A 25,526-nucleotide genomic window follows, 5' to 3' on the forward strand; every position below is an offset into this window, starting at 1 on the left:
ATCTTAGACAACAAAGTGCATGCTGCCTGCCATTGTTCTCGTCCCTTTCTTCCTTTGGCTGTCTCTGTGTTCTACATCTTCTTTTGTTGCTTCTCTCTTTTGTGGACTTTTTTAGTGTAGCTAGACTGTCTATTACTTTTTCACCTTCTCTGTTCCTAGAAACCTCATCAATCGAATTTCATTCGTTTGTGAACATTGTTGATGATTTTAAGCGCACTATCTATTTCATCTCGAAATCAAGTATTGATAATGATTATCATGTCAATTTGTTCTTTCAATTCCTTTCTGCAATTGCATGTAATCAATTACTATTAAAATCAGTAGCTCTGTAGTTGAATGAAACAGTAACAGACAATGACGAGGAGTTTTTACCATGATTATTTCCCTCCACAACGTAACAAAGGCATGATACTTCCATCCTAAATAATACAACTTACAGTATTCCATCTCTAGCCAAAGGATTACCACAAAATTCTCTCATCGCAAATCTCCAACATTTCTTACTGCACAATCAAATCTAAACAACATTCTCGCATGAAGCGCCACTAGACTTGCAAGTGTGCAGCATGAAGTCGCAGGCCGCGACGGCGTCAGCAACAGTTAGGAAGATCCATTCTTGGCCAATGGCTTCAAGGACCTTCGACGAGTCCAGCTTCTTCATTACCTCACTTCCTGGATTTGCTAACACAAGCTGAAAAGAAACGATCAAATTAGCATGCTATGGACACTGAAAATTAGTTAGTTATGGCACAAGATTTGCAGTACCTTAATGCCACTTCTATCAACAATCTTCTTCACCTCTTCCAGCATGCTGATTCCACTGGTGTCGATGCTGCCAACAGCTGCAACAATTGTAAACAAAAAATGGATTTGAAGTTTAAGAGAAAGAAAAAAAAAGGTTGAGCCAAAACAAGTTGAGCTAATTACCACCCAAGTCCAGGATCAAGTACTGTAAACTAGTCTCCCCGTTGGTTCTCTCTGTCTCCTCATCAATCCACCTCGAAATCCTATTAATCATAGAACACCAGTTTGTTGACGATGCCTTGTATTTGTAATTTCATCAAAGTACTAAATGATACGATGCAAAACCAACCTTTCTCTCAAGTAGCTTGCATTGGCAAAGTATATTGGAGCATCGATGCCAAGGATGAGGACTCCAGGAACACTTTGTGCCGCAGGATACTGATCGACTCTTCGATATGCCATCGAGTTGGGGATGCTACCGAGCACAGTAGTCCTTGGCCTCGCAACGAAGAGCAAAACCCTCATCACGGAGATTGAAACCTGGAATCGAACAGAGTATGTGGATTGGTGAATCAAGATTTGAGCTGTTCGAGCACGTGTTTTGACTACAGACATACCGCGATGACTAATCCAATTTCAACGCTGCCGAAGACAACTCCCAAATATGCGCCTACGCAAACGCAGAAGTCAACCTTGTCGACGTGCCACAGGTGGATCGCCGACTCGTAATCGATAAGCCCTAGCATGGCGGAGATGATGATGGAAGAGAGGACCACCAAGGGAGTGTAGTGAAACAGCGGCGTCAAGAACAACAAGGTGATCATCACCGCGACCGACATGATCACGTTGGACATCGCCGTCTTGCAACCGGCGTTGTAGTTGACCGCCGACCGTGAGAATGGTCCTAAACGAACACCAGTAGTTTACATCAGTGATTAAGAACATGCATGTATGGTCACACTAAGTAATTAATAATATAAGTTCAATTGTTAGATGGGATTGGGGTGAGAAGAAGCACCGGTTGTTAGGTAACATGAGGTTAATGATCCAACCATGTTCATCGTCCCAAAAGCTATCATCTCTTTGTTACCATCGATGTGGTAATTCTTGAACATGGCAAAGCTCCTTCCGACTGCAATACCTTCCTGTATATACGTATATATCAGCACAACCAGTTACGAGTTGTGGATTGGTTCCAATCCATCAGATTGAAGTTATGTCTTGAACAAATTAAAGAGCTGGACTTACGGCGAGGGCGATGATGCCGGTGACGATGCCGGTCTTAAGCGCAACCATGATATAGGGCGGCATGAATGTCAAGCTGGTTGCTGATGGAGGGTTTAGACCCTTTTTTAGGTGCCCAATCTGTAAATGTGCAGGGACAAAAAAGGTATAACCAAATGGAATAGAACTGGTGATTAATTAATTCGATCGTCTAGATCAAAGATGGCAAGGATTGCTCACCACTTGAACTCCATGGTTCTCTGCATGAGTGAGGTACACCAGAAGGCTTCCGAGTATTACAGAGGTCAAGGGGGCAGCCGCTGACACCCAGAAGAACTTTGGCCTTCTTTTGCTCTGTTTATTCAAACAAAATAAAAATAAAAATAAAAATTCGAACTGCAATATTAATCAACTAAAAGGGTAGATCTCACTATCTCAGAGTGAGTCGATGGACAAGAAGAGGACAACAATGTGTTCTCTGGATGCATGGAACGATAATTGGCATGCATGCACTCACGGGTTTGTGTCCCTTATGGATGCAAGGGAATTAAGTCCTTAAACTTTTCTACCATTTGCTTGATAAAGAATCGTGATCGTTCCTTATTAATTAATATGATCACTTGTATATTGTTTTGGTAATTAATTAATTAATTAGCTAGGAAGGTGAAGTTAATATATATATAGATGCTTACAAAGAAACGAGTGACGAGAAGAAAGAAGAGGAAGCAACACCCCAGCACAGCACTTTCCCACCTCCACTGCATCAGAAAAAAAGAGACACGTACCATGCATGATCAGTTAGAGATCTCAATTAATCCAGATAAATTGAGATTTTGGGAAAAGTAAACAGTACGCGAAAGGGAAGAAGAGAATGAACCTGATGAACTTGAGAGAAGACTGACTGCAAAACAGATACGAGGTCAGTTGCTGTGGTGAAGTGCTGAAGACCGAGCATCCCCTTCAGCTGCTGAAGGCACACTACAGTAGCAGCTCCTCCCATGAACCCCACTATGGTTGCATGGGACAAGAAGTCCACTATGAAACCCAGCCTGCAACAATTAATACACAGTTTTAATTAATTCAGAAGCTAGTTAGCTAATTGATGATAACTAGTTTTAGGTAGAAAAAAGAGAAGCATCGATCCTATATATAATTATATATTACCGCAGCAAGCCGAGGGAAGCTTGGAAGAGACCGGCGAAGAAGGTGGCGGTGAAAGCTGCATGCAAGTACAATGCAGGGTCCTGCACCGGCGAGATCTCCTTCCCCAGCATGGAGCTGATTAAGAGCGAGGCCACGGCCACCGTGCCCACGGCCAAGTCGCGGGAGCTGCCCATCATCGCGTACACCAGCGGCGGCACAAAGCTCGAATCTTTTGCATGTTCACGAATAGGAAATCGAACAATTAACATATTAATCCACTAAAAATCAGATTTTGACGGATGGGAGGATGAGTGGATTAATTACAGAGGCCGAGGATGGGAGGGAGGTTGGCGAGCTTAGCGTAGCTGATGCCCTGGGGGATGGCGAGGCTGGCAATGGTGATGCCGGCGATGAGGTCGGACTTGAAGAGGGAGACGGAGTAGGTGGGGGCCCAATCGAAGATGGGGAGGAAGTACTTGAGTCCGAGCATGAACTTGCGGGGAACCGTCTGGTCGCGGAACTGCCGGAGCGGGTCGTCGGGAAAGAAGGTCTCTTTCAGGTTGGCCCTGAAGGTGTCCAGGAAAGGCCGCGCCGGCGGTACCGGTACCCGTCGAGCGAACTCCGACAACGCCACGTCCCCATTCCCCATGCAACTAAATAATTAGAGAATCGTAGGAGGAAGAAGAAGAGTCGATCGGTAGAGACTACAGAACAGGTTAATTGGCACAGAGAGGAGAAGGATGGAAGGTTTGTTATATAGAGAGGGAGGTGAGCTCGCACTCCCACAGTGGAGGTGGCGAGTGGGTCCAGACTGGGACAGAACACGTGGCGGGTATTTAGTGGCCGTTGCTATCTAGGACCGAGAAGCGTCCACTGAGCTCACGTGGAGAGATCTGGTTGGACGAAGAAGGTGCGTGGAGGAATCTTCTGTTGCAGACTTGCAGCGACGCGCTAACGAGAAACACGCCATCTCAATTGCAAAAGGCGGCATGCAATTTTGTTCGCCCCCCTCCCACTCGGACACGTGTCTCCACTTAATTTCTTAGAAATCATATTTTCTTCCTTAATTGGTTGATTAAGAATTGTGCTAATTCTCATTATTCCTTTCTCCTCTAATCATTAATCTTTCCTTTTGATTTCTTTAACCACTTTAGTGTTCTTGTAGAGAAGATATATGGTGGATAAAGATTGATTTTATTTATTTCTCTAGGGCCTATGGATGTATAATTGAATGATTCACGTGAATGTATAAGATATATTATCGTCTTGTAGTGCCATACCTAGCAAGCGGTCAAACCCTAGTAGAGGGCATTCTCAATTAAGCTCCTTCTTCAATTTGGCTCCTTCTTGTCATTTCGACTACTCCAAGCCAAACAATATCTCCAAAGGACTCTATTTTCCAACCTTAGTTAGCTTGTCATAGTTGATCACTCTCACACTTTAATGAGAACACCTTGTCTTTTCCATTGGATTCATCTCTTTATGATACCTAAAAGCAAATCAATCATCCGTGGATCTAAATATACAATCTCACCTCCAACAAATATAGAAATAATATTTGATTCTCAACTATTATATATTAGTTTAAATAGTTAATCATTAAAGTAGAAAGCATATGACCACTTCATTTATTTTGCTTATAAGGGCACTCATATATAAATACACACACTTGTTCAATATAATATTGTGACATTTTCCTACCTTCAGATAAGCATCTTTATCCTTAAGTTAATGGGAAGGAGATGGATTTTGTCCATGACCTAAGAAAGAAAGAGATTCCTCTCGGTGTAGCGTAGGACGTCAAACAACTAACGAAAATAAATGTATGTTGGCAAAATTTTCTCTCTTTTTGTTTTTGAAGGAAATATTTTGTGCATAGAGTAACATGGCAATGCTTATATATGGTAATGTTTTGAAACAAAGGACAACTAAACAAAGCCTAATTGTTAGCTTGAAGATTAAAAAATAACTAATCTATAAAAAAAAATGAGATAATTAGAAAATCCTTTAAAGTTTGTCTTTACTAAAAATTCTTGTGTTGTGAGATAATCTATTAGGCACCACATATTTAGATTTAGAAGTACAAACGAATTGATTTATCAATCCTAGGAGGAGAAGAAAATTCTCCAGTTAATCTTTCATTCGACTAGAACAAGAAAATCTTTTGTTGGGATTAATAAATGCCAAAGTGTTTTTTTTTAAGATTGATTAGTACATATTTAAATCTCTATAAATTAATAAAAAGTATTTGTTTACCACTAAGCATGCAAGCCTTGTTCATAATGTCTGGAGGGAGAAAACTAACTACTACTTTTCAAGCTAGTTTCAGTAATCTAGTTTAATTCGGCATTAGGGATAGTTTTTGTTAATCAAGAACATATTTATATTTATAACAAAACACCAATTAATGATTGAATCTAATCCTGCCTAAGATTGTCGATGAACGAATCACTGATGAATTGACGCAGTTGCTAACTTGGTCACCAATCACTTGGTAGCAACAAGGATGGGTGGGTAAATCTACTAGAGCCTATATTGAAGAAGATAAAAGCGGGTTAGAATGACGGCAAGGTATTTCCTGGTGATAAAGAGGAGATGTTTAGGGTTTTTTATGCATGTATGTACATACTTGCGCCTGTAAAGGCGAGCTATCTTTTATAAAGCAACGGTTGATTCCTACATTCTCCATGTGTCCTCAGGCCTATACTATTGTTATCTACTTTATGAAATAATATGAAATGTCGAGATCTGCACGATATATCTACTTCCTGAAATAGTCCGAAATCCCAAGATCCACGCATATGTTATCCACTTTTCTCAAAATAAACGGCGGCATTGTCTTTGGTTGGGAGTGTCATGGAGTCGGGGCACCGCCAAATCAGGAGGCGGCTCGGAAACGAACGACCAAAGGTCAGGAGCGTTATGGAGTCAAAGCGTTAATGATAATCAAAATTGTATATACTCAGGAAATGATCTTACAGATATTTTCCACCGATCACTAGGATAAATCAAAAAAATATATATGACGATCTATCTGACAAATAGTATTCTCAAATCCACTATCCATTGACAATAAAAATATTTAATAATACGTTACAATCGATGAGTCTCGAACTCCATATACTTATTTATTATTGGAGGTCTCACAAAGTGAGAGAAAATAAAAACATAAAATAAATAAATAATAAATAGTGCTTTTGACTTGGCAGATAGCTACTTCTGCCAACTGAATTTGAATTATGGGCTGAATAATTTATGCAGTAGTGCGATGGCATCATCAGGCACAGTTCGAACCATTATTTGCGTTCCTTTTCAACAACTTTTGTAAATATTCCATATTTACTTCCAATTAATGCACAAGAGGATGAGTCAAACCCGAGTGGAACAAAAGTGCCGTCAGAATATTCTAGAGAGAGTCAACGCGCATTCATAATGAAGTATATCTGAAGTCAACGGTTTCATTAAGTCTACTATGGAGGAGCAAAATCAAATCCAATGATTGAACCTTTTGTATAAAGCATATCCATGTTTATTTTTCAGTCATTACATTTTGCCACGCGTTCTATTCGATCAGCTTAATTAGTAGCAATACACATTCTTGATATTTCGAGGAACAAACATACATAATTTAAAGTTTCAATATCAGAGGGGCAAAAAAAAAAAAAAAAGAGAGAATATGTTTGCATATTCCATTGAATTGGTCCAATTATTAGGCATGAATTAATGCTTCCTTGTCCCTCATCACTACCACCCACCATATCCCTTTGGGCGATGCTGCTGTACACATGCATTGCATGGTTTGAGTGGCCGAGACACCACCCACATTCCATCCAAATAATGGAATTAAAAAAAAAAAATACTTTGCATTCCAAGAAAAGTCCAAGGCATTATCAATAGCCCCTCTGCCCCTGGATCACTAATGCCCTTTGGCCTGCTAGCTTATAATTTGACTTATAAACAAGTGCAAGATATGAGTTGTAGTTATCTTGAGTGAGATATGAGATGCTTTAGAGAATTGAGAATATATGTGCTATCACTAGGCCCTTGATGAAATAATTGAGTTATCGGCCAACCACTTAATTTCTTCTGCATTCTACAATGTTCAGTGGCAAACAAGGATGATGAGAATCTGCTTTCTCTGCACCATCCACGTTGCTGTCCAGATCAGAATTAAGCTTCTCATCAGCCTATATCTCTCTCTCAAGTCTCACCTCAACGTAAAACCTTTGTGCTATAAGCTATCAACCTTCCATTATTCATAGCAATCATAATACTTTCATTATATATATAAATATATATCAAATCAATTATCTTCTTGTGAGAAATTAAAGACACAAGATTATAGCTAGAAAGTTTTGGGCACTTAATAACAGTACTGTGAGGTCCTACCGAGCAATGAGAGGCATAAGAACCCATTGATCATAAATGATGCAAGGTTTCTCCATTTTCAGTACTATAGATAGACCCCATGATTCACTTTTCTACGTATGTACCTATGTATATATCTATATATTGAGAACGTTGGCATATTTTTAATTTCGGCTATATATTAATCATGATAAATTTATGATCAATTCTCGAGAAAAAAATTTTGTTGGAATGAGCCTCTCCAAGCCCAACATTGCCCACTTCATGTTTCATTGGGCCAAAAGAGGGCGTCGCGTAGCGGAATCCAATCCACGCCCACATGTAACGGTAACGGGTGCTACCAGCAGATCTTCTTCTCGAGGCTACGAGTATCCAGAAACTTCCATTGAACCTCCGTGGATGCACTCCCACCGCGCGCGCGCTTCCACTTCTGTCTTTGTTTCCGTTCTATACTTATTTTAGCACAAATTAAGATTGAAGACACTGAAGTACATAGTAAAGCATGTTTCTGTCTACAGAGAACGATCATAACAGATGGCACATATTCTCAATTGGATGCTTGGATATTAGCATGATGAACCATATTAGTGCCAGATTCCCGTTTTAAGGAATCCTCTGCTCGCAAGAAAATAAGAAAAACTTCATTGTTGCAAATGAATCACATAACGGCTACAAGCTTTTTTGATCAGGCAAAACGACGGAAATCACATAACTGTTTTTCCAGGTGCGAGGCCATAGAAATCTTTTGAATCCTCGAGACGAAAATATGATTGCTCTGTGATCTCGTCCGGAAACTGAGTCAGACGGACCGTCGGATAAGGTGGCGTGAATGTTGACAAAGTCGCGGCGTCACGGAGGGGGTGTGCTGAGACGGCTCCCGTGTTGACCAAGTCTCCAAAAGTCCTCTGGTCAACGCTACCTGCAGCCAGCGACCGGGTTGGCCCGACCCCCGGTACCTCGAGTCTCGAGACGAATCCAACGAATATATGAGTACAGATTAAGCCATAAAATAATGAAAATGCATATGGAATATGAACAAGAAACGTACCCTGGCCCAGAGGGGCGCCCTCGGATGGGACGCGGCTAGAATTGTCGCGACCCGGAAGAGTAGATGACTCCGATCAGGCTGGAGAGCTGGATCTGACGACGAGAAGCAGAACGCTGCATGGGCCCGGAAGACGAGCTGCAGGTCGAGAGATAATAGAGGCACGCAGGTCGGGGCACGAGATCGGCACATAAGCCGAGACCTGAAATCGGCACGCAGGCCGGGATAAGCAACCGGTACGCAAACCGGGATAAGACACCGATACGTAGACCGAGAACTAATATCGGCACGTAGGCCGGGACACGGGATGAGTACACAGAACGACACCCGAGACGACACACAGGCCGGTATACAACATCAGTACACAGACAAGAATACCACAAGCACACAAACCAAAGCATAACAACCGCACGAAGGCCGACCTACGACGATGGCTCAAAGGCTCGATCAGTGTCGAAGGCGCATAGCGGCATGGATCGGATACCGGATCGACATCGAAACTATACGACAGTGCTGCTCGGAGCATGACAGCAGCTATGCCGTCCGCGGAGCCGTGGATCGGGTGGCGGATGTGCACTGTGCGCATGGCGTGGGTGGTCCAGCGAGCAGCAAAGACAATCCGACGAGCAGCGAAGGCGGCGAGAGGGCCATCTGTCCCGACGGGCGTAGCCTGGGCTCGTCGGAGTGTGTCGCTGGCGAGAAGTGGCTCGTTGGAGTCTGCTGCTGGTGAGAGGAAGTGAAGATGGTGGCGTGGCCGTCGGGAGAAGAGAGAAGAAGAAGCTGCGGCGTCGTCGTCGAGTGAGTCCGTGCAGTGACAGTGGCGTGAGGAGGAGAGGGAAAAGGAGCAGGTCCGACCCTCCCTTGATGGCTTGGGGGCGACTGCAGACAGTGGCCGCTGCTCGATGATGTCGACAAGGGACGAAGAAGGCTCCATGTCCTCACTGTGCGTCGGGCGCCGAAGGGGAAGGAGAGAGGAAAGGGAGAGGGGTAGTGGAACATCGGCGATGTTGGTGTGGGGAAGAAGAGGAGGTGCAGCCGGAGGCGAAGGAGAGAAGAGGACAGCCGGAGGCTGGCGTCGCGCCGGCGAGTAACGTCCGAGGAAGAAGATGATGCCTTCTCCTCCCTTTTTTCTTAGCGGCGGACAGAAAGCACGGAGAAGAGAGGAAGAAGAAGGCTAGGGCTGGCGTTGTGAGGAAAAGAGGGAAAAAGAGATAGAGGAAAAGGTGGTGGCCGAAAACTAGCGCCGGCGAGGCGCATATGAGAAGGAGGTAGAAGGAGAAGTTGGCGGCGGAAAAAACCCATCCACCAAGCCCCCCTTTTCAAAATCGCTTTCTCCCTTTTTCTTAATACCCTAGCAGTAAAAGGACCCCCTTTGCCCCTCTCCTTCCTTCAATCTCCTCTTCTGCCCCTCAGCCCAAACCGTATCACAAGCCTCCCCCTCAAGTCTAGTCGAAGGAGGCGCAAGTCCGACTGACAAGACCCATCCAACTAAAACAAAGAATCACCACTGAATGCAGAGTCATATCGCGGGTCTGTCATATGACGTCGAATGAGTAGCTGTGGTGATGCTGAGCTGATTAGGGGATGGGGAAAGCCGAGCAGGCAACAGAGCGAGTGCCGACTGAGCGAGTATCAACTGAGCGGGTGCCGACTGAGCGAGTGCCGACCGAGCGAGTGTCGACTGAGCGAGTGCCGACCGAGCAAGTGCCGACCGAGCAAATGTCGACTAAGCGAGTGTCGACTGAGCAAGTGCCGACCGAGCGAGTGTCGACTGAGCAAGTGCCGACCGAGCGAGTGTCAACTGAGCAATCTAAGAATGGGCGAGAGAGGGCGAGCGAAGTCAAGTGCATAACCGAGGAAGCCCTTAAGTGATAGGTTGATCAACGTAAACCGAGTAGCCGAGCGATACCAGTGAGTAGTCGAGCCAACGGCCAAACAACAGCGATGAGCTAGACGTGAACGAAAAGTACCGAGCAAAGCGACGAGTGAATCACGTGGGATGGGTGTCGGGCAGAATGGCGAGTGAGCGGTGAGTGCTGACCGAACTACAGCGATAAGCGAAGCGTTAAGGATGAGTCCCGAGCAGAGCGGCGAAGTGTGTACAATGAGTGCCGAGCAGAGCGATGAGTGAAGCGATGAATGCCGACTGAGCAACAGCGATGAGCAGAACGTGGGAGCCGAGTGTCGTGCAGAGCAGCGAGCAGAGTGAGTATAATGGGTGCCGGGTAGAGCGGCAAGTGAGCAGAGCGAGTGCGGTGAGTGTCAGGCAGAGCTGCGAGCAGAGCGATGAGTGCCGACTGAAAGGTCGTTGGGCGTGAGAGCAGAACTCACTTATAACTCGCACTGGGGCGAGAGTCTGGAGGCGTGAGAGCATAGTTCACTTATAACTCGCACCGGGGCGAGAGTCAGGGACCCCGACCGGGAGGTGCTCTGGAGGCCTGACCAGTACTCGATCTGGAGACTTGACCCATAAACAATCTGAGGGCCTGACAAAGAAGCAGTTTGGAGGCTTGACCAGGAATTGATCTGAAGGTCTAACCAGGACTTGGTCTAGAAGCCCGACCGGGAATTTGTCTGAAAGCCTGACCGGGAATTTGTTTGAAAGCCTGACCGGGAATTTGTCTGGAAGACTGACTGGGAATTGGTCTGACTGCCTGACCGAGAGATCGTTAATGATACTCTGATCCGAGACCGGTGATAATACTCTGGTCCGAGACTAGTGGTAATAGCTCAACCCCGAACGGGTGAGGATAAGCCTTGAAGCCCATAGAAACGAAACCTGTAGCAATATAAGGGGACAAAACCTTTATCATACCTGATCACAAAGTGATGTCAACCGACTGAGGATCCGTCTCGGTCCCTCAACTCCCAAATATCCGGGGAGCAAGGGGAGAAGAGAATAATTTGAGCCATGACCGTCAGAAGTCTGGGACTACCGACCTGAAAGGTCGTTGGGCGTGAGAACAGAGCTCACTTTTAATTCGCGCATGGGAGCCGACCTGAAAGGTCGTTGTGCGTGAGAGCAGAGCTCACTTATAACTCGCACTGAGGCGAGAGTCTGGGGCTACCGACCTGAAAGGTCGTTGGGCATGAGAACAGAGCTCACTTTTAATTCTCGCATGGGAGCCGACCTAAAAAGTCGTTGAGCGTGAGAGCAGAACTCACTTATAACTCGCACTGAGGCAAGAGTCTGGGCTATCGACCTGAAAGGTCGTTGGGCGTGAGAACAGAGCTCACTCTTAATTCTTGCATGGGAGCCGACCTGAAAGGTCGTTGGGCGTGAGAACAGAGCTCACTTATAACTCGCACTGAGGCGAGAGTCTGGGACAACCGACCTAAAAGGTCGTTGGGCGTGGGCACAGGGCTTACTTTTGATTCTCGCATGGGAGCCGACCTGAAAGGTCGTTGGGCGTGAGAACAGAGCTCACTTATAACTCGCACTGAGGCGAGAGTCTGGGACAACCGACCTAAAAGGTCATTGGGCGTGGGCACTTGGCTCACTTTTGATTCTCGCATGGGAGCCGACCTGAAAGGTCGTTGGGCGTGAGAGCAGAGCTCACTTATAACTCGCATTGAGGCGAGAGTCTAGGGCTACCGACCTGAAAAGTCGTTGGGCATGAGAACAGAGCTCACTTTTAATTCTCGCATGGGAGCCAACCTGAAAGGTCGTTGGCGTGAGAGCAGATCTCACTTATAACTCGCACTGAGGCGAGAGTCTGGGGCTACCGACCTGAAAGGTCGTTGGGCGTGAGAGCAGAGCTCACTTATAACTCGCACTGAGGCGAGAGTCTGGGGCTACCGACCTGAAAGGTCGTTGGGCGTGAGAACAGAGCTCACTTTTAATTCTCGCATGGGAGCCGACCTGAAAAGTCATTGGGCGTGAGAGCAGAGCTCACTTATAACTCGCACTGAGGCGAGAGTCTGGGGCTACCGATCTGAAAGGTCGTTGGGCGTGAGAACAGAGCTCACTTTTAATTCTCGCATGGGAGTCGACCTGAAAGGTCGTTGGGCGTGAGAACAGAGCTCACTTATAATTCGCACTAAGGCGAGAATTTGGGACAACCGACCTAAAAGGTCGTTGGGCGTGGGCACAGGGCTCACTTTTGACTCGCACTGAGGCGAGTGTCTGGGATACTCCGGTCCGAGACCGGTGGCGATGGCGCTTGCCCGAGACCAGTAATGATACTCTGGTCCAAGACCGGTGGCGATGGCGCTGGTCTGAGACCAATAATGATACTCCGGTCCGAGACCGGTGGCGATAACTCGACCCCGAACGGGGGAGATAAGAAATCCAATAAGCTGGTCTGAGACCAGTGACTATCGCTCAACCTCGAATGGGGGAGATATGAAATCCAATAAGCTGGTCTGAGACCAGTGACAATCGCTCAACCCCGAACGGGGGAAATATGAAATCCAATAAGCTGGTTTGAGACCAGTGAAAATCGCTCAACCCTGAACGGGGGAAATATGAAATCCAATAAGCTGGTCTGAGACCAGTGAAAACCACTCAACCCCGAACGGGGAAGGATAAGCTTTAAAGCTAGTAAAAGCGAAACATGTAGCAGCATGAGGAAATAAAGCTTATGTCATACCTGACAGCGGTGTGGTGCCAACCGACTGCGGATCTGTCTCGATCCCTCAACTCCCGAATACCCATGGAGCGAGGGGAGAAGATGATAATATGAGCTCCGACCGTCAAAGAGAATGAAACCCATGGTAATATAAGAGAGCAGATTTCATAAAAGTGTAGGTAAGCAGAGCACCGTGGTTGAAGGAAGCAGAGCCTGTAGACATAAGAAGATGCAAAACAGGTGGTGGCTGCAGAGCATATAATAATAACAGAGTAAAGCTATAACAGTAATAGGATGCTAAGCCCCATAGTACAGGGCGCAGAGCCTCACGGTGAAGGGTGCAGAGCCCGTAGCAGTAAGAGGATGCAGAGTCTCATGGTGAAGGATGCAGAGCCTATAACATACCTGATCGGAGAGCTAAATCCCTGGTTCCTGATTGGAGAGTAAGGTCCATAGCCTGTAATCGAAGAGCGAGGCCCTTAGATCCTGATCGGGAAGTGGTACTGCAAGTCAATGATCGGAGAGCTGTGCCCCTAGAGTATGAGCAGGGAGTTGTGTCCCAAGTGTATGAACGGGGAGCTGAGCCTCTAGTGTCCGATCAGAAATCGAAGGCTCTAGTCTATGATCAAGGAACTAGGTTCTTACTCTTTTATCAGGGAAATATAGCAGTTCCTATAATCGTAAAAAGAGAACAGAGCTTGTCAACCAGCTAAGGGTTTCTATTATAGCAGTTCCTATAATCGTACCTGATCGGGGAGCTTTGCCAACCGGCTAAGAGTTTGTCTCAGTCCCTTAACTCCCGAATACCCGTGGAGTTAGGGAAAAAACGTAATGGAAAAACTAACCTGTCGGCCAGCTGAAGCTCCGCTCAATTCCTTGATCCCCGAATACCCGTGCAGTGAGGGCCGAAGATGATATATCTGTCAGGATCCTCCAAGGCTGTGATAATAGAAGAGAACCTCCCAACGTCGTCCATCTTCACGTTCCAGAACAGGTGGAGAAGATTCCCACAGACGACGCCAAATTTGATCCCGTCCGGAAGCTGAGTTAGACGGACCGTCGGGTGAGGTGGCGAGAATGTTGACGAAGTCGCGGCGTCCCGGAGGGGGGGTGTGCTGAGACGGCTCCCGTGTTGACCAAGTCTCCAAAAGTCCTCTGGTCAACGCTACCTGCAGCCAGCGACCGGGTTGGCCCGGCCCTCGGTACCTCGAGTCTCGAGACGAATCCAACGAATATATGAGTACAGATTAAGCCATAAAATAATGAAAATGCATATGGAATATGAACAAGAAACGTACCCTGGCCCAGAGGGGCGCCCTCGGATGGGACGCGGCTAGAATTGTCGCGACCCGGAAGAGTAGATGACTCCGATCAGGCTGGAGAGCTGGATCTGACGTCGAGAAGCAGAACGCTGCATGGGCCCGGAAGACGAGCTGGAGGTCGGGAGATAATAGAGGCACGCAGGTCGGGGCACGAGATCGGCACATAAGCCGAAACCTGAAATCGGCACGCAGGCCGGGATAAGCAACCGGTACGCAAACCGGGATAAGACACCGGTACGTAGACCGAGAACTAATATCGGCACGTAGGCCGGGACACGGGATGAGTACACAGAACGACACCCGAGACGACACACAGGCCGGTGTACAACATCAGTACACAGACAAGAATACCACAAGCACACAAACCAAAGCATAACAACCGCACGAAGGCCGACCTACGACGATGGCTCAAAGGCTCGATCAGTGTCGAAGGCGCATAGCGGCATGGATCGGATACCGGATCGACATCGAAACTATACGACAGTGCTGCTCGGAGCATGACAGCAGCTATGCCGTCCGCGGAGCCGTGGATCGGGTGGCGGATGTGCACTGTGCGCATGGCGTGGGTGGTCCAGCGAGCAGCAAAGACAATCCGACGAGCAGCGAAGGCGGCGAGAGGGCCATCTGTCCCGACGGGCGTAGCCTGGGCTCGTCAGAGTGTGTCGCTGGCGAGAAGTGGCTCGTTGGAGTCTGCTGCTGGTGAGAGGAAGTGAAGATGGTGGCGTGGCCGTCGGGAGAAGAGAGAAGAAGAAGCTGCGGCGTCGTCGTCGAGTGAGTCCGTGCAGTGACAGTGGCGTGAGGAGGAGAGGGAAAAGGAGCAGGTCCGACCCTCCCTTGATGGCTTGGGGCGACTGCAGACAGTGGCCGCTGCTCGATGATGTCGACAAGGGACGAAGAAGGCTCCATGTCCTCACTGTGCGTCGGGCGCCGAAGGGGAAGGAGAGAGGAAATGGAGAGGGGCAGTGGAACATCAGCGATGTTGGCGTGGGGAAGAAGAGGAGGTGCAGCCGGAGGCGAAGGAGAGAAGAGGACAGCCAGAGGCTGGCGTCGCGCCGACGAGTAACGTCCGAGGAAGAAGATGATGCCTTCTCCTCCCTTTTTTCTTGGCGGCGGACAGAAAGCACGGAGAAGAGAGGAAGAAGAAGACTAGGGCTGGCGTCGCGAGGAAAAGAGGGAAAAAGAGATAGAGGAAAAGGTGGTGGCCGGAAACTAGCGCCGGCGAGGCGCATATGAGAAGGAGGTAGAAGGAGAAGTTGGCGGCGGAAAAAACCCATCCACCAAGCCCCCCTTTTCAAAATCGCTTTCTCCCTTTTTCTTAATACCCTAGCAGTAAAAGGACCCCCTTTGCCCCTCTCATTCCTTCAATCTCCTCTTCTGCACCTAGGGGTGATCGCGGATCGGATTGGTTCGGTTATTGAGATAAAAAACTATCCGGCCCTACTAGATCGGATAATGTAATATCATGACCCTACATCCGGCCCTATATCCGGCGGTTATTTTGTATTAAATATCCGACGGGTTGTCAGTTATTTGGATATCCGACCCTATATCCAATGAAATATAAAATATAAATATAAAATAATAAAAAATAAAATATTTTAAAATGATAATATACATTACTCATTACACGTTGTAGTAGTTAATCGTCAATAGCTGCTACAACATGTAACAACTTATCGGCAGTAGCTAGTACAACGTGTAGCAGCTTATCCGCAATAGCTACTATAACGTATAACAACTTATCGACAGTAGTTCCTACAAGTAGGGGTGATCGCGGATCGGGTTGGTTCGGTTATTGGGATAAAAAACTATCCGACCCTACTAGATCGGATAATGTAATATCATGACCCTACATCCGGCCCTATATCCGGCGGATTTTGTTTTTTCGGTTCGGTTCGGGTCGGTATAAGCGTGTTGGTCGGTTTGGCGGGTTGACTGCTCACCCCTATCTGCACCTCAGCCCAAACCGTATCACTCTGTATAAATGACATTTGTAAACGGAACCTGTAGCGAGAGTGTCCACATTATGCAAAGGGAAAGATTGGAAACAAATTAAACAATTAAGAACTTCATGGTTAGCATCCATTCTGACTAATATACCTTGTAATATGAAGAGGAATCAGTTGATGGCAGAGCCGGTCCTTATTGTTCAAAGGCCCTGGGCGAAATTATAAATTATGCCCCAATTTTATTTAACTGAGCATTATTTTTATTTAATTAAAAAAATCATATATAAAAAAAACAATAGAATGAGAGGTCAAATCTAATCTCATACTACAATTTACAAGGACTCCACAAACTTACATATATTCTAAACAAAACTATTTTCTCCATACTTACATTCCAAGAACATAATATAAAATAGACTTTATTACACACTTTCTAACAAAAATATTCTAACAAATCCAAGATATTTCAACCTCTTCCTTGAAATAAAACCACCAACAAAGAAAACCTTTAGAAATCCACCAAATAAAATTTTACTCAATGAATCAACCACATATACGACCCTTCAAAAATATGCATTGCTCCACTTTCTTTAGAAACCATAACATGAGACTCCAACACCAATAGTATTTCACAATCAAAACATATCAAATACTAACCCATATCAGAACAAAACCAACCAAATACACATACCCCTACACTATCAGAATATCACATTTTCTAATAAAAGGAAAGTACTAGACATTAAAAACTAACATTTACAAATTTCCAACAACCAATACAAAAAACCACTATAAACACAGCACATCATACTCACATTCCCATCAACATCATCACAGCTTCAATCCAATCCCTTCTAAGCACATTCTGTAAATAAGCTTCTCCTCCTTGCAAGATACCCATTGCAACATCCATACTCCAGCCGACCAACCACCAAATGAAGAGCCACCCAATCTGACATGAATAAAACCTCTTTGTATCAAAGCATATCAAGAATACTCCAATAAAAAAGGATGCTCATTAAAATAAAATTTCCAACACGGAAAATGCTCCACCATTTCCCTCCGAAAACCACAGTAAACAAAAAAGTATCAATTTATCAAACTATCAATTGATCTAATCACCAAAAGAAAAAGAGTATGAGTAGCACCAATTAGCATAAGTACTAGAGTTGTTATGACTTATGAACACTTTAAGAGCATAAATACAATGTCACGTGTACTCATAAGTAATAAAATGTTTACCTACAAGTGCGAATGAGAGTGAATGTAGAGGATATAATTAAATTATCGGTTGTAATACACCTGCAAAAAAACACAAAGGTAACTCATTTAAAGTGTATTCGTGATGCACTTTTAAAGGCAAAATCATTAATAATAACATCATATTCTATGTTTTCCAAAATATTCTTTTCAATGCATAAAATTGCTAATCCATTTAGTCTATCTTGAGTCATTGTGGTCCGTAAATAAGATTTTATTAATTTTAATTTTGAAAAACTTCTTTCGGCAGATGCCACTGTCACAGGTATTGTCAATAATATCCTATAAGCAATCATCACATTTGGAAACATATCCATTGTTTTTAAAAAATCTAATATTTGAATGGAAGACCATTTTTTATTTGTTTCATAAGATTCACTTGGTAACATTACTTGCAAAACTTGTAGTTCTGAAAACATATATTTTGCATCAATATCAGAAGTGTCACCATTTCTTAAAGTATTTTCAAGGTTAACACAAGAACTCATCAATTCATCATCATCTAATGAAACTAATTTTGCAACATCATACAAGAACCCAAATATAAATTCAAAATATTGCAACTGTTCAAATCTACTCTTCAATTGCCCAAGAGCAATATCGACCACTAAGATAAAATAATCTATTCGAAAAGATTCTTCTGGTGATTGATTTTCTCTTTCAGTGTTAGCAATTTCATCGAAATGTCTCTTTCTACAAATTTTACGTTTTATAGGAAATACAGGCTCAATTTTCATATCAGATGCTATTTTTTTAGCATCAACCATAGCAGAATCAAAACCATTTTCTCTATATTTTTCAAAAAAGGAAACAAGACCAGACAATTGTTTTACAGCAACATCAAGACGCATATCCTCTGACTGTAATTTTTTACTAACTAAATTAATTTTATGCAAAATATCATGCCAAATAACAAGGCTTAATATAAACTCAAAACTTGAAAGTTCACCAGATGCTAAAGTTTCAGCATCTCTACTTAATTTACCATCTTCACTTATTTCTGCTAATTTGAACAAAGCTTCTCTGATTTGGGAAGCTTGAGATAATATTGCTTTGACCGTTTCAATATGGCTTTCCCATCTTGTAGTTGACAATGATTTTAAAGTTAATCCATCAATATATTCAAGAAAAATATTCCATCTTTTTGTTGAATTAGAGAACACGGTGTACATACATTGACATGCTCCAAAAAATGATTTTGCTTTAGCACAAGAATTTTCCATGTCACAAACAACTAAGTTAAGAGAATGAGAACCACATGACATGTAAAATGCTCTAGGATTAATGTCAAGCAATCTTCTTTGCACACCTTGGTTTTTACCTTTCATATTAGATCCATTATCGTAACCTTGCCCTCTCACATTATCAATATCAAGTTCTAAAGATCGTAAAACAACTTGCAATTCATTGAAAAGACCTAAACCAGTTGTATCTTCTACATTTATAAATTCTAAAAAGTACTCTTCTATTTTAATTGGAGTCTCTGAAACATCTACGCATCTTAATATGAGAGTCATTTGTTCTTTGTGACTTGCATCCGGTGTACAATCAAGAATTACTGAAAAATATTTTGCCTCTTTTACTTTTTTAATTATTACATTCTTGACTTTAGAAGCTAGAAGAGATATTAACTCGTTTTGAATTTTATGACTAAGATAATGATAATGAATCTTTTTATCTTGAATGAGTCGAAAATGCTCTTGCATTATTGGATCAAAATCTGCAATCATTTCAAGTAGACCCAAAAAATTACCATTACCATCTTCATAAATTTTATCATGTGTACCACGAAATGCCAAATTATGTATAGCAAGACATTTGACAACAGCAATTATTCTTAGCATAACATGTTTCCAATGTTTTGTGTCCTTTTTAATTTGTTCTTGTATTTCCTTATCAATTGTCAATGTTTTCTTTAATCTCATTTGTAGTTCAACAAAGGCTCTCAGATTAGTGAGGTGTTCAATACTATTTTCATGTTGTTTAAGTTTGTCACATAAATGTTTCCAGTCATTAACTCCTTCTTTTGCTAAATTACATTTGGTGTGTATTACTTTAAACAACTTACAACAAATACAAAACACTTTGTCCAACTCTTTCGAATATACTAACCATTTTCGATCACGAGTTTCACCATTTGGTAGCATTTGAACATAGTAAGTATGAGAAAAGTGTCGAGATTCTTTATCTAAAGGAAACTTAAGAATATCTTCTCTTTTAGGACCTCTTTCCACAAGTAAGTCTCTCATTTTTGTATCAAGGTTATCCCAAACTCTTGGATCAAATATGTTTATATCATATCTAGGTGTCGAACATTGATATTCATTTATACGCTCATCATCACAACAATTATCAATATCTTTAGTTTTGTCAATTTCAGTTTCATTCAAATCATTAAGATTTGTATTCTCTTCATTCTCATTTTCTACAAATTTCTCATTTTCATCACTTTCATTTCTTATAAATTCTTCATATTCATTATTATTATTTTCAACAAAATCTTCATTTGCATTTGATTCATTACTTAAAATCTGGACTAAGCTTTCTGATGTGTTATATGATTCTTTACTAAAATATTTATTCAATGAACCTCTTAAGCTTTGGGCTATCTCCTCATCTTTTTTCTTTTTTTGTCTTTTTTGATATCCAGAGAGTTGTTTCATGATGATAGATAATTATGAACAATAAGCAATAAACAAAGAACAATAAAACCTGATATGGAGAATTTTTCTTTGATTCGATCCACTTATATAAGACCTAACATGGATATCCTGCAAGTTTATAAAAAAACACAACAATTTAATTATTTAGAAGTTGGGACCTTATTCATGCAATTAAAGACACAAACACATTAATCTAACTAGCTAAATGACATGAAAACTTAGTTAATCTACCTATCATTTACTAGCTAAAAGAATCCATCCGAAGAATAAACAACTAGAAGCCAAGACTTTTTAGAGTAAACCAATAAAAAAGTTCTTGTATCTCACACACACACACACAAAAATCCATTTGTTGATATCTGCTTGTTTTTCTTAAGTATGAGATTTCAAGCCATGGTGACTTACGACACTAACAATGTTCAAGTTGTTCTAGGGGAGAACATGGACCTTTGGTTGTCATCAAGCTTGTAATGTGACCACAAAGTACATGTTGCAACTTGCAAATTTGGCTTAGGAGAGAAGGGAACTTCAACAACACAATGGGGCCTATTTCATTACTCACTTGTGAAGAGAGGCTAATTAGTAATTACACATTCTGGAACCAATATAAGAGAGGTGGCTGGTCCGTCCATCATATTCCATGCCAAAGGTGCAGAGGAGTGCTTTGGTTGTATATGAATTATGAGAAGAACGAGAGGGTTGATGTAAAAGGAGGAGCACATTGACATCTTCATTATTACAAAATACAAAAAGAGTAAGTGTGACCAACTAGTTTAATTTGTAACAAGGAATAAGAAGAAAAAGTCATCTTCTTGTGAGTTGTGATAATAAGAACATTTCTATTCAACTTGAAAAATGTAAAAAAAAAAATTGATAAAAATATAAGTACTAGAGAAGAAGAAGAATCTGCATATTGAGAACTATTTCGATGCAAATTAAAAAGTAAAAATTAAAATTTTGGTAAAATCCAGGTATACAAACCCTAATCGATTGCCTAATCTGCTAATCAAACAACAAAACCCTAATTAACTAGGCTAAGAATAGAGATCTGATCGCAGTCGCAGACCGCGGTTGCCCAAATCGAAGTACTGACCGTGACTGGAGGACAGGAGGAGGAGCAGTTGAGCTGTTGAGGTTGCCGACGCTGCCGATATCCTCTCGATGGTAAGGTTAAAGGCACTGGAGACGCCGGGTCGGTGAGGATGGCAGCCGAGGAGAATCGCCGTGAAGGTGAAAGTCGAGAGAGCTAGGGTTTCATGCCTTCGTCGCTTTGGAGATGACTTCGGCAACGGGCGACGAGAAACGCGAGGGTGAGTCCGTGAGAATTGAGAAGAATAAAAATCTTATTAAAAAAAAATATATTTAACAAAGTATATATAAAAATACTTATACTTTTGGGCCCTTGGTATTTTTGGGCCCTGGGCAAGGGCCCTGGTAGCCCTGGCCCAGGGCCGGCTCTGATAGATATATATTTTCATTTCGTGTTTTTTCTTTTTGAAACTTTTCTACTCAAATTGTTACTATGTACATTGATGATTTTGTTTTTAATTATTTCTGCTTCAAAACCAGTTGCCAATCTATAAGTTTAAATCAGAAAACATCATCTGTGGTCACCTCATGTTTCTGAGCTAATTACCACCCAAGTCCAAGATCAAGTACTGTAAACTAGTCTCCCCCTTGGTTCTCCCTGTCTCCTCATCAATCCACCTCGATATCCTATCAATCAAAGAACATCAGTTTGTTGATGATGCTTTGTATTTGTAATTTCATCAAAATACTAAATGATCGATGCAAAACCAACCTTTCTTTCAAGTAGCTTGCATTGGCAAAGTATATTGGAGCATCAATGCCAAGGATGAGGACTCCAGTAACACTTTGTGTCGCAGGATACTGATCGACTCTTCGATATGCCATCGAGTTGGGGATGCTGTCGAGCTCTCTAAGTTAATTAATCAATTTTAACTGAAATCTCACGTGAGGTCAGATGAGATTTCAACTAATTCTTTCAATCACACTTTAATATCTCCCAAAAATCATAAATAAATAATAGATAGTATATTTAAACTTTTTGTAATATCAAGAATCCATATGTCATGAAATTGATGTGATCGAAGCTCTCTAAGTTAATTAGTGAGTTTTTGGTCAAAATTTATTAATTGACCTAGAAAACTCTGATAGCACTTATTTCAAGTCTATGATTTTTTTAGGTTACATGAAATTTAAATATATCATTTATTATTATTTTTAGTTTTCTATGACAATGGTGTTTGAAAAAAAAAATCGAATAGAATAAATCAATTGGTAAAAAAGAGGAGGAAAAAGATTTACTTTTCACGGGTGGAGAGAGAAGGGAGAGATGTTAAGGTTACATATGATTGGTAGAGCTTAGAATGGAAAAACTAAATTAGTGTACCTTGGATAATTACTATATCTTTTTTTATCAGTTCAGAAAGTTGGATGTACCTTTTGATAAATTATCGAAAATATTTATATTTGTGTCTAAAATTGAGATTGACATAAATTATATGACAAAAAATAAGTTGAGCAATCTAGTCAAAATCAATCGGCGAGTCAAGCGGGCAAAGTTAAAAAAACCAAGTTAAGTTGACTTTTCAAGGTTTTAATGGATTCAAGTATGAAGGAGCTAATATTGAATACTTTGAGTGGGTCTAATAATTCTAAGTAGGTTATTTGTATCTAAAAGCATTTGTAATGGAGATATTTGAAGATGATATATTTTTTAAATATCTTCAAATTATAAATTTCCACTATTAGAAGGGATAGGAATATTAGACATTGTCAGACGAAAAATTTTACTCGTTGATTTTTATTTTAAAAAAAGTGAGTACACAATACACGTGCTCTTTATTTTTTTGTTATTTTTTTAAAATTTAATGGGGATACTTTATTTAAATATAAAATTAAATGTAAATTAATAAAATGATAGTCACGTACCAATATTTAATTAAAGAGATATTTAATTATAAAATTTTAATATTTAAAAGTGAGATATTAAGACTCATAATTATTTGATTTGTAATATATTTTATTATGAAATTTGAGATATAAGATATTTAATTAATAATGCGAATAGACATCATATTGGATATACCGTAATAAAAGTTGTGATGACTAGTCTACCTAGCTTAGCTCCATAGACTTACTCAATTGACTTTTCCTTTGCTATTTTTTTTTCAAACCAATATTTTCTCTCGTGTGCCAAACAAACTTTAAAAAAAAACATAAAATGACATTCAAATAATGAAAAGAGAAATGATATGCTCAGCGAATACAAAGCACGAAACGCTCAGCGAATGAGTCAGCACATCTTACGTGGAGAAAAAAATCAATAAAAAAAAAACGAGGTCAAACAGTCAAGCCCTAAATCGCACGGAGTCAAACAGCAAGCCCTAAATCGCTGCCTCTCCCTCCTCCTCCACTGTCGCCGCTCCCGTGTCTTCTCCTTTCTCCTCCACCTGCAACGGGAATCGCTGCCTCTCCCTTCTCCTGCACTGTCGCTTCTCCTTTCTCCTCCACCGGCCACTGTCGCTTCTCCTTTCTCCTCCACCTACGACGCGACGCGGCTCGGCTTCGCCCCACGCCCGCGGGAATCGCTGCCTCTCCCTTCTCTTCCACTGTCACAGCTCCTCCACGCCCTAACGACACACTAAATTGGTCAATGTGGAGAGGATCTCGTTCGGAGGGAAGGTAAGGATTATTTTCTTCCTTATAGTTCCTTCGGAGGGAAGGTAAGGTAGGCTGTGTAAGCAAATATTCATCTGCTATATTGCTGTCGAATTTACTAATTTTTCGCAATTCTTTTAAAGCTACTATAGCTCTTCCCTGACCTTTAACAATGTTGCTCGACAATTTATCCAATGAATTGAGTTTGCCTTTGCCTTGCTGGAAGACGATCTCGATCATCTGCATGAGTCAATTCAAGCTTTTGTGATGATGATATTCCTAGAACAACCGAGAGATATCGAATGTCTGTATTTCGGATATCCATTGTCTGTATTTTGATCATTGTCTTAGTTCAAATTATAGACTTTTTCATTCAGAATGTTGGAGTAAGCATATCTTACCTGAATATTGTCGAGCATGGACTGACCAAGATTTCGCAAACTGTCTATTACTTTTTTATCTCTGGCTTCGGGTCTCTTAGTTGCCCCACATTATGTACTAGTTTCATCACAAGTCGACATGTCAGAGCTATCCTTTTCGATATGCTCAGGATTGGAAGAGTGCTGACATTTCTTCTTATATTGCTGTATTTTTCCTATTACATGTTTTGGTCATGATTGATGAGTTGTTCTTCTATAGGATTATTTCTTTCTTTTATGCTAGGCACTTGTATCAAAGGAAACTATGGTCCTATTTCTTTGCATGTGAACACAACACTAGAGTTTGGTTTAGAAACTCAAAGATGCATGTGAATTATTTGTGAGAAACGATTAGAGTATGTATCTTGTTAACTAAGGATAACTATTGATATGAAAAAAAATTGCAGGACAAAGGAACAAATATCCATGGAAGCCAGCTCTTCATCAGCAACATCTTTGACTCGAAGATCCATGAATGATGAACAAGGTGAAACTCCCAATATATCATGTTATTGTGGGTTAAGAGCTACCCTCTGGATATCATGGAAGGAAACTAATCCAGGAAGGCGTTTTTTTTCATGCCCAAGATTTAGAGTAAATTTTATTTATATATATATTGTTTCAAAATCAAACTATTGGGTTTTCATTGAGTTTATTCGATATGCAGGATAGGGGATGCGGCTTCTTCTTATGACATGACCCAGAATTGTCAGAGAGAACTAAAGCAATTATTAATCATTTGAAGATGGATAACAAAAAATTACAGATGGAGATTAGTGAATTGAAGAAAAATAATAGTTTCAAGGGTGCAATTGATTGCAATGATCTCCTAGAGGATGTGAACAACTCTGTTACTATAAAGTTGAGTGATGAAATATGTTCACTGAATAGGAAGTTTAGAGTTGCTATCGTTGTAGTTGTCTTTACTTGGATTGTGATGATTTTGAGGTGGTTGATGTAATTTATTATAAGCAAATAACTTTAGATGTAATGAAGGATGTTTCTAGGCTTTTAATGTACCTTATCAGTGTTTTTATGATTTAATATACCTTCTCAGTTATGTTGACTTACAATGGTTTCTTTACAAGCTGCAAAAGAAAAGTGTTGCACATTAAGCATACCCTTGATCCTGCA

At 41.9% G+C, this 25,526-nt stretch overlaps 2 protein-coding genes across 2 annotated transcripts; both read right to left on the bottom strand.

Annotated features, from left to right (window-relative positions):
* Positions 1 to 305: 305 nt before the first annotated feature.
* LOC122011942 (sulfate transporter 3.1-like) lies at positions 306 to 3,832 on the bottom strand. Its single transcript, XM_042568381.1, has 12 exons — positions 3,436 to 3,832; positions 3,133 to 3,340; positions 2,846 to 3,017; positions 2,661 to 2,726; positions 2,209 to 2,322; positions 1,993 to 2,109; positions 1,763 to 1,889; positions 1,362 to 1,648; positions 1,094 to 1,284; positions 928 to 1,007; positions 766 to 842; positions 306 to 691 (listed from the first exon to the last, which is right to left on the bottom strand). The coding sequence occupies exons 1-12, from the start codon at positions 3,758 to 3,760 to the stop codon at positions 518 to 520; spliced, it is 1,938 nt and encodes a 645-aa protein (XP_042424315.1). The 5' UTR covers positions 3,761 to 3,832; the 3' UTR covers positions 306 to 517.
* A 13,818-nt stretch (positions 3,833 to 17,650) lies between these two features.
* LOC122009638 (zinc finger MYM-type protein 1-like) lies at positions 17,651 to 19,143 on the bottom strand. The gene is made up of 2 exons (XM_042565882.1): positions 18,019 to 19,143; positions 17,651 to 17,668 (listed from the first exon to the last, which is right to left on the bottom strand). Exons 1-2 carry the CDS (start codon positions 19,141 to 19,143, stop codon positions 17,651 to 17,653), a joined length of 1,143 nt encoding a protein of 380 aa, XP_042421816.1.
* Between the last annotated feature and the right edge of the window lie 6,383 nt (positions 19,144 to 25,526).

The sequence above is a fragment of the Zingiber officinale genome, chromosome 8A, assembly GCF_018446385.1.
Source record: "Zingiber officinale cultivar Zhangliang chromosome 8A, Zo_v1.1, whole genome shotgun sequence".
Taxonomy (NCBI): domain Eukaryota; kingdom Viridiplantae; phylum Streptophyta; class Magnoliopsida; order Zingiberales; family Zingiberaceae; genus Zingiber; species Zingiber officinale.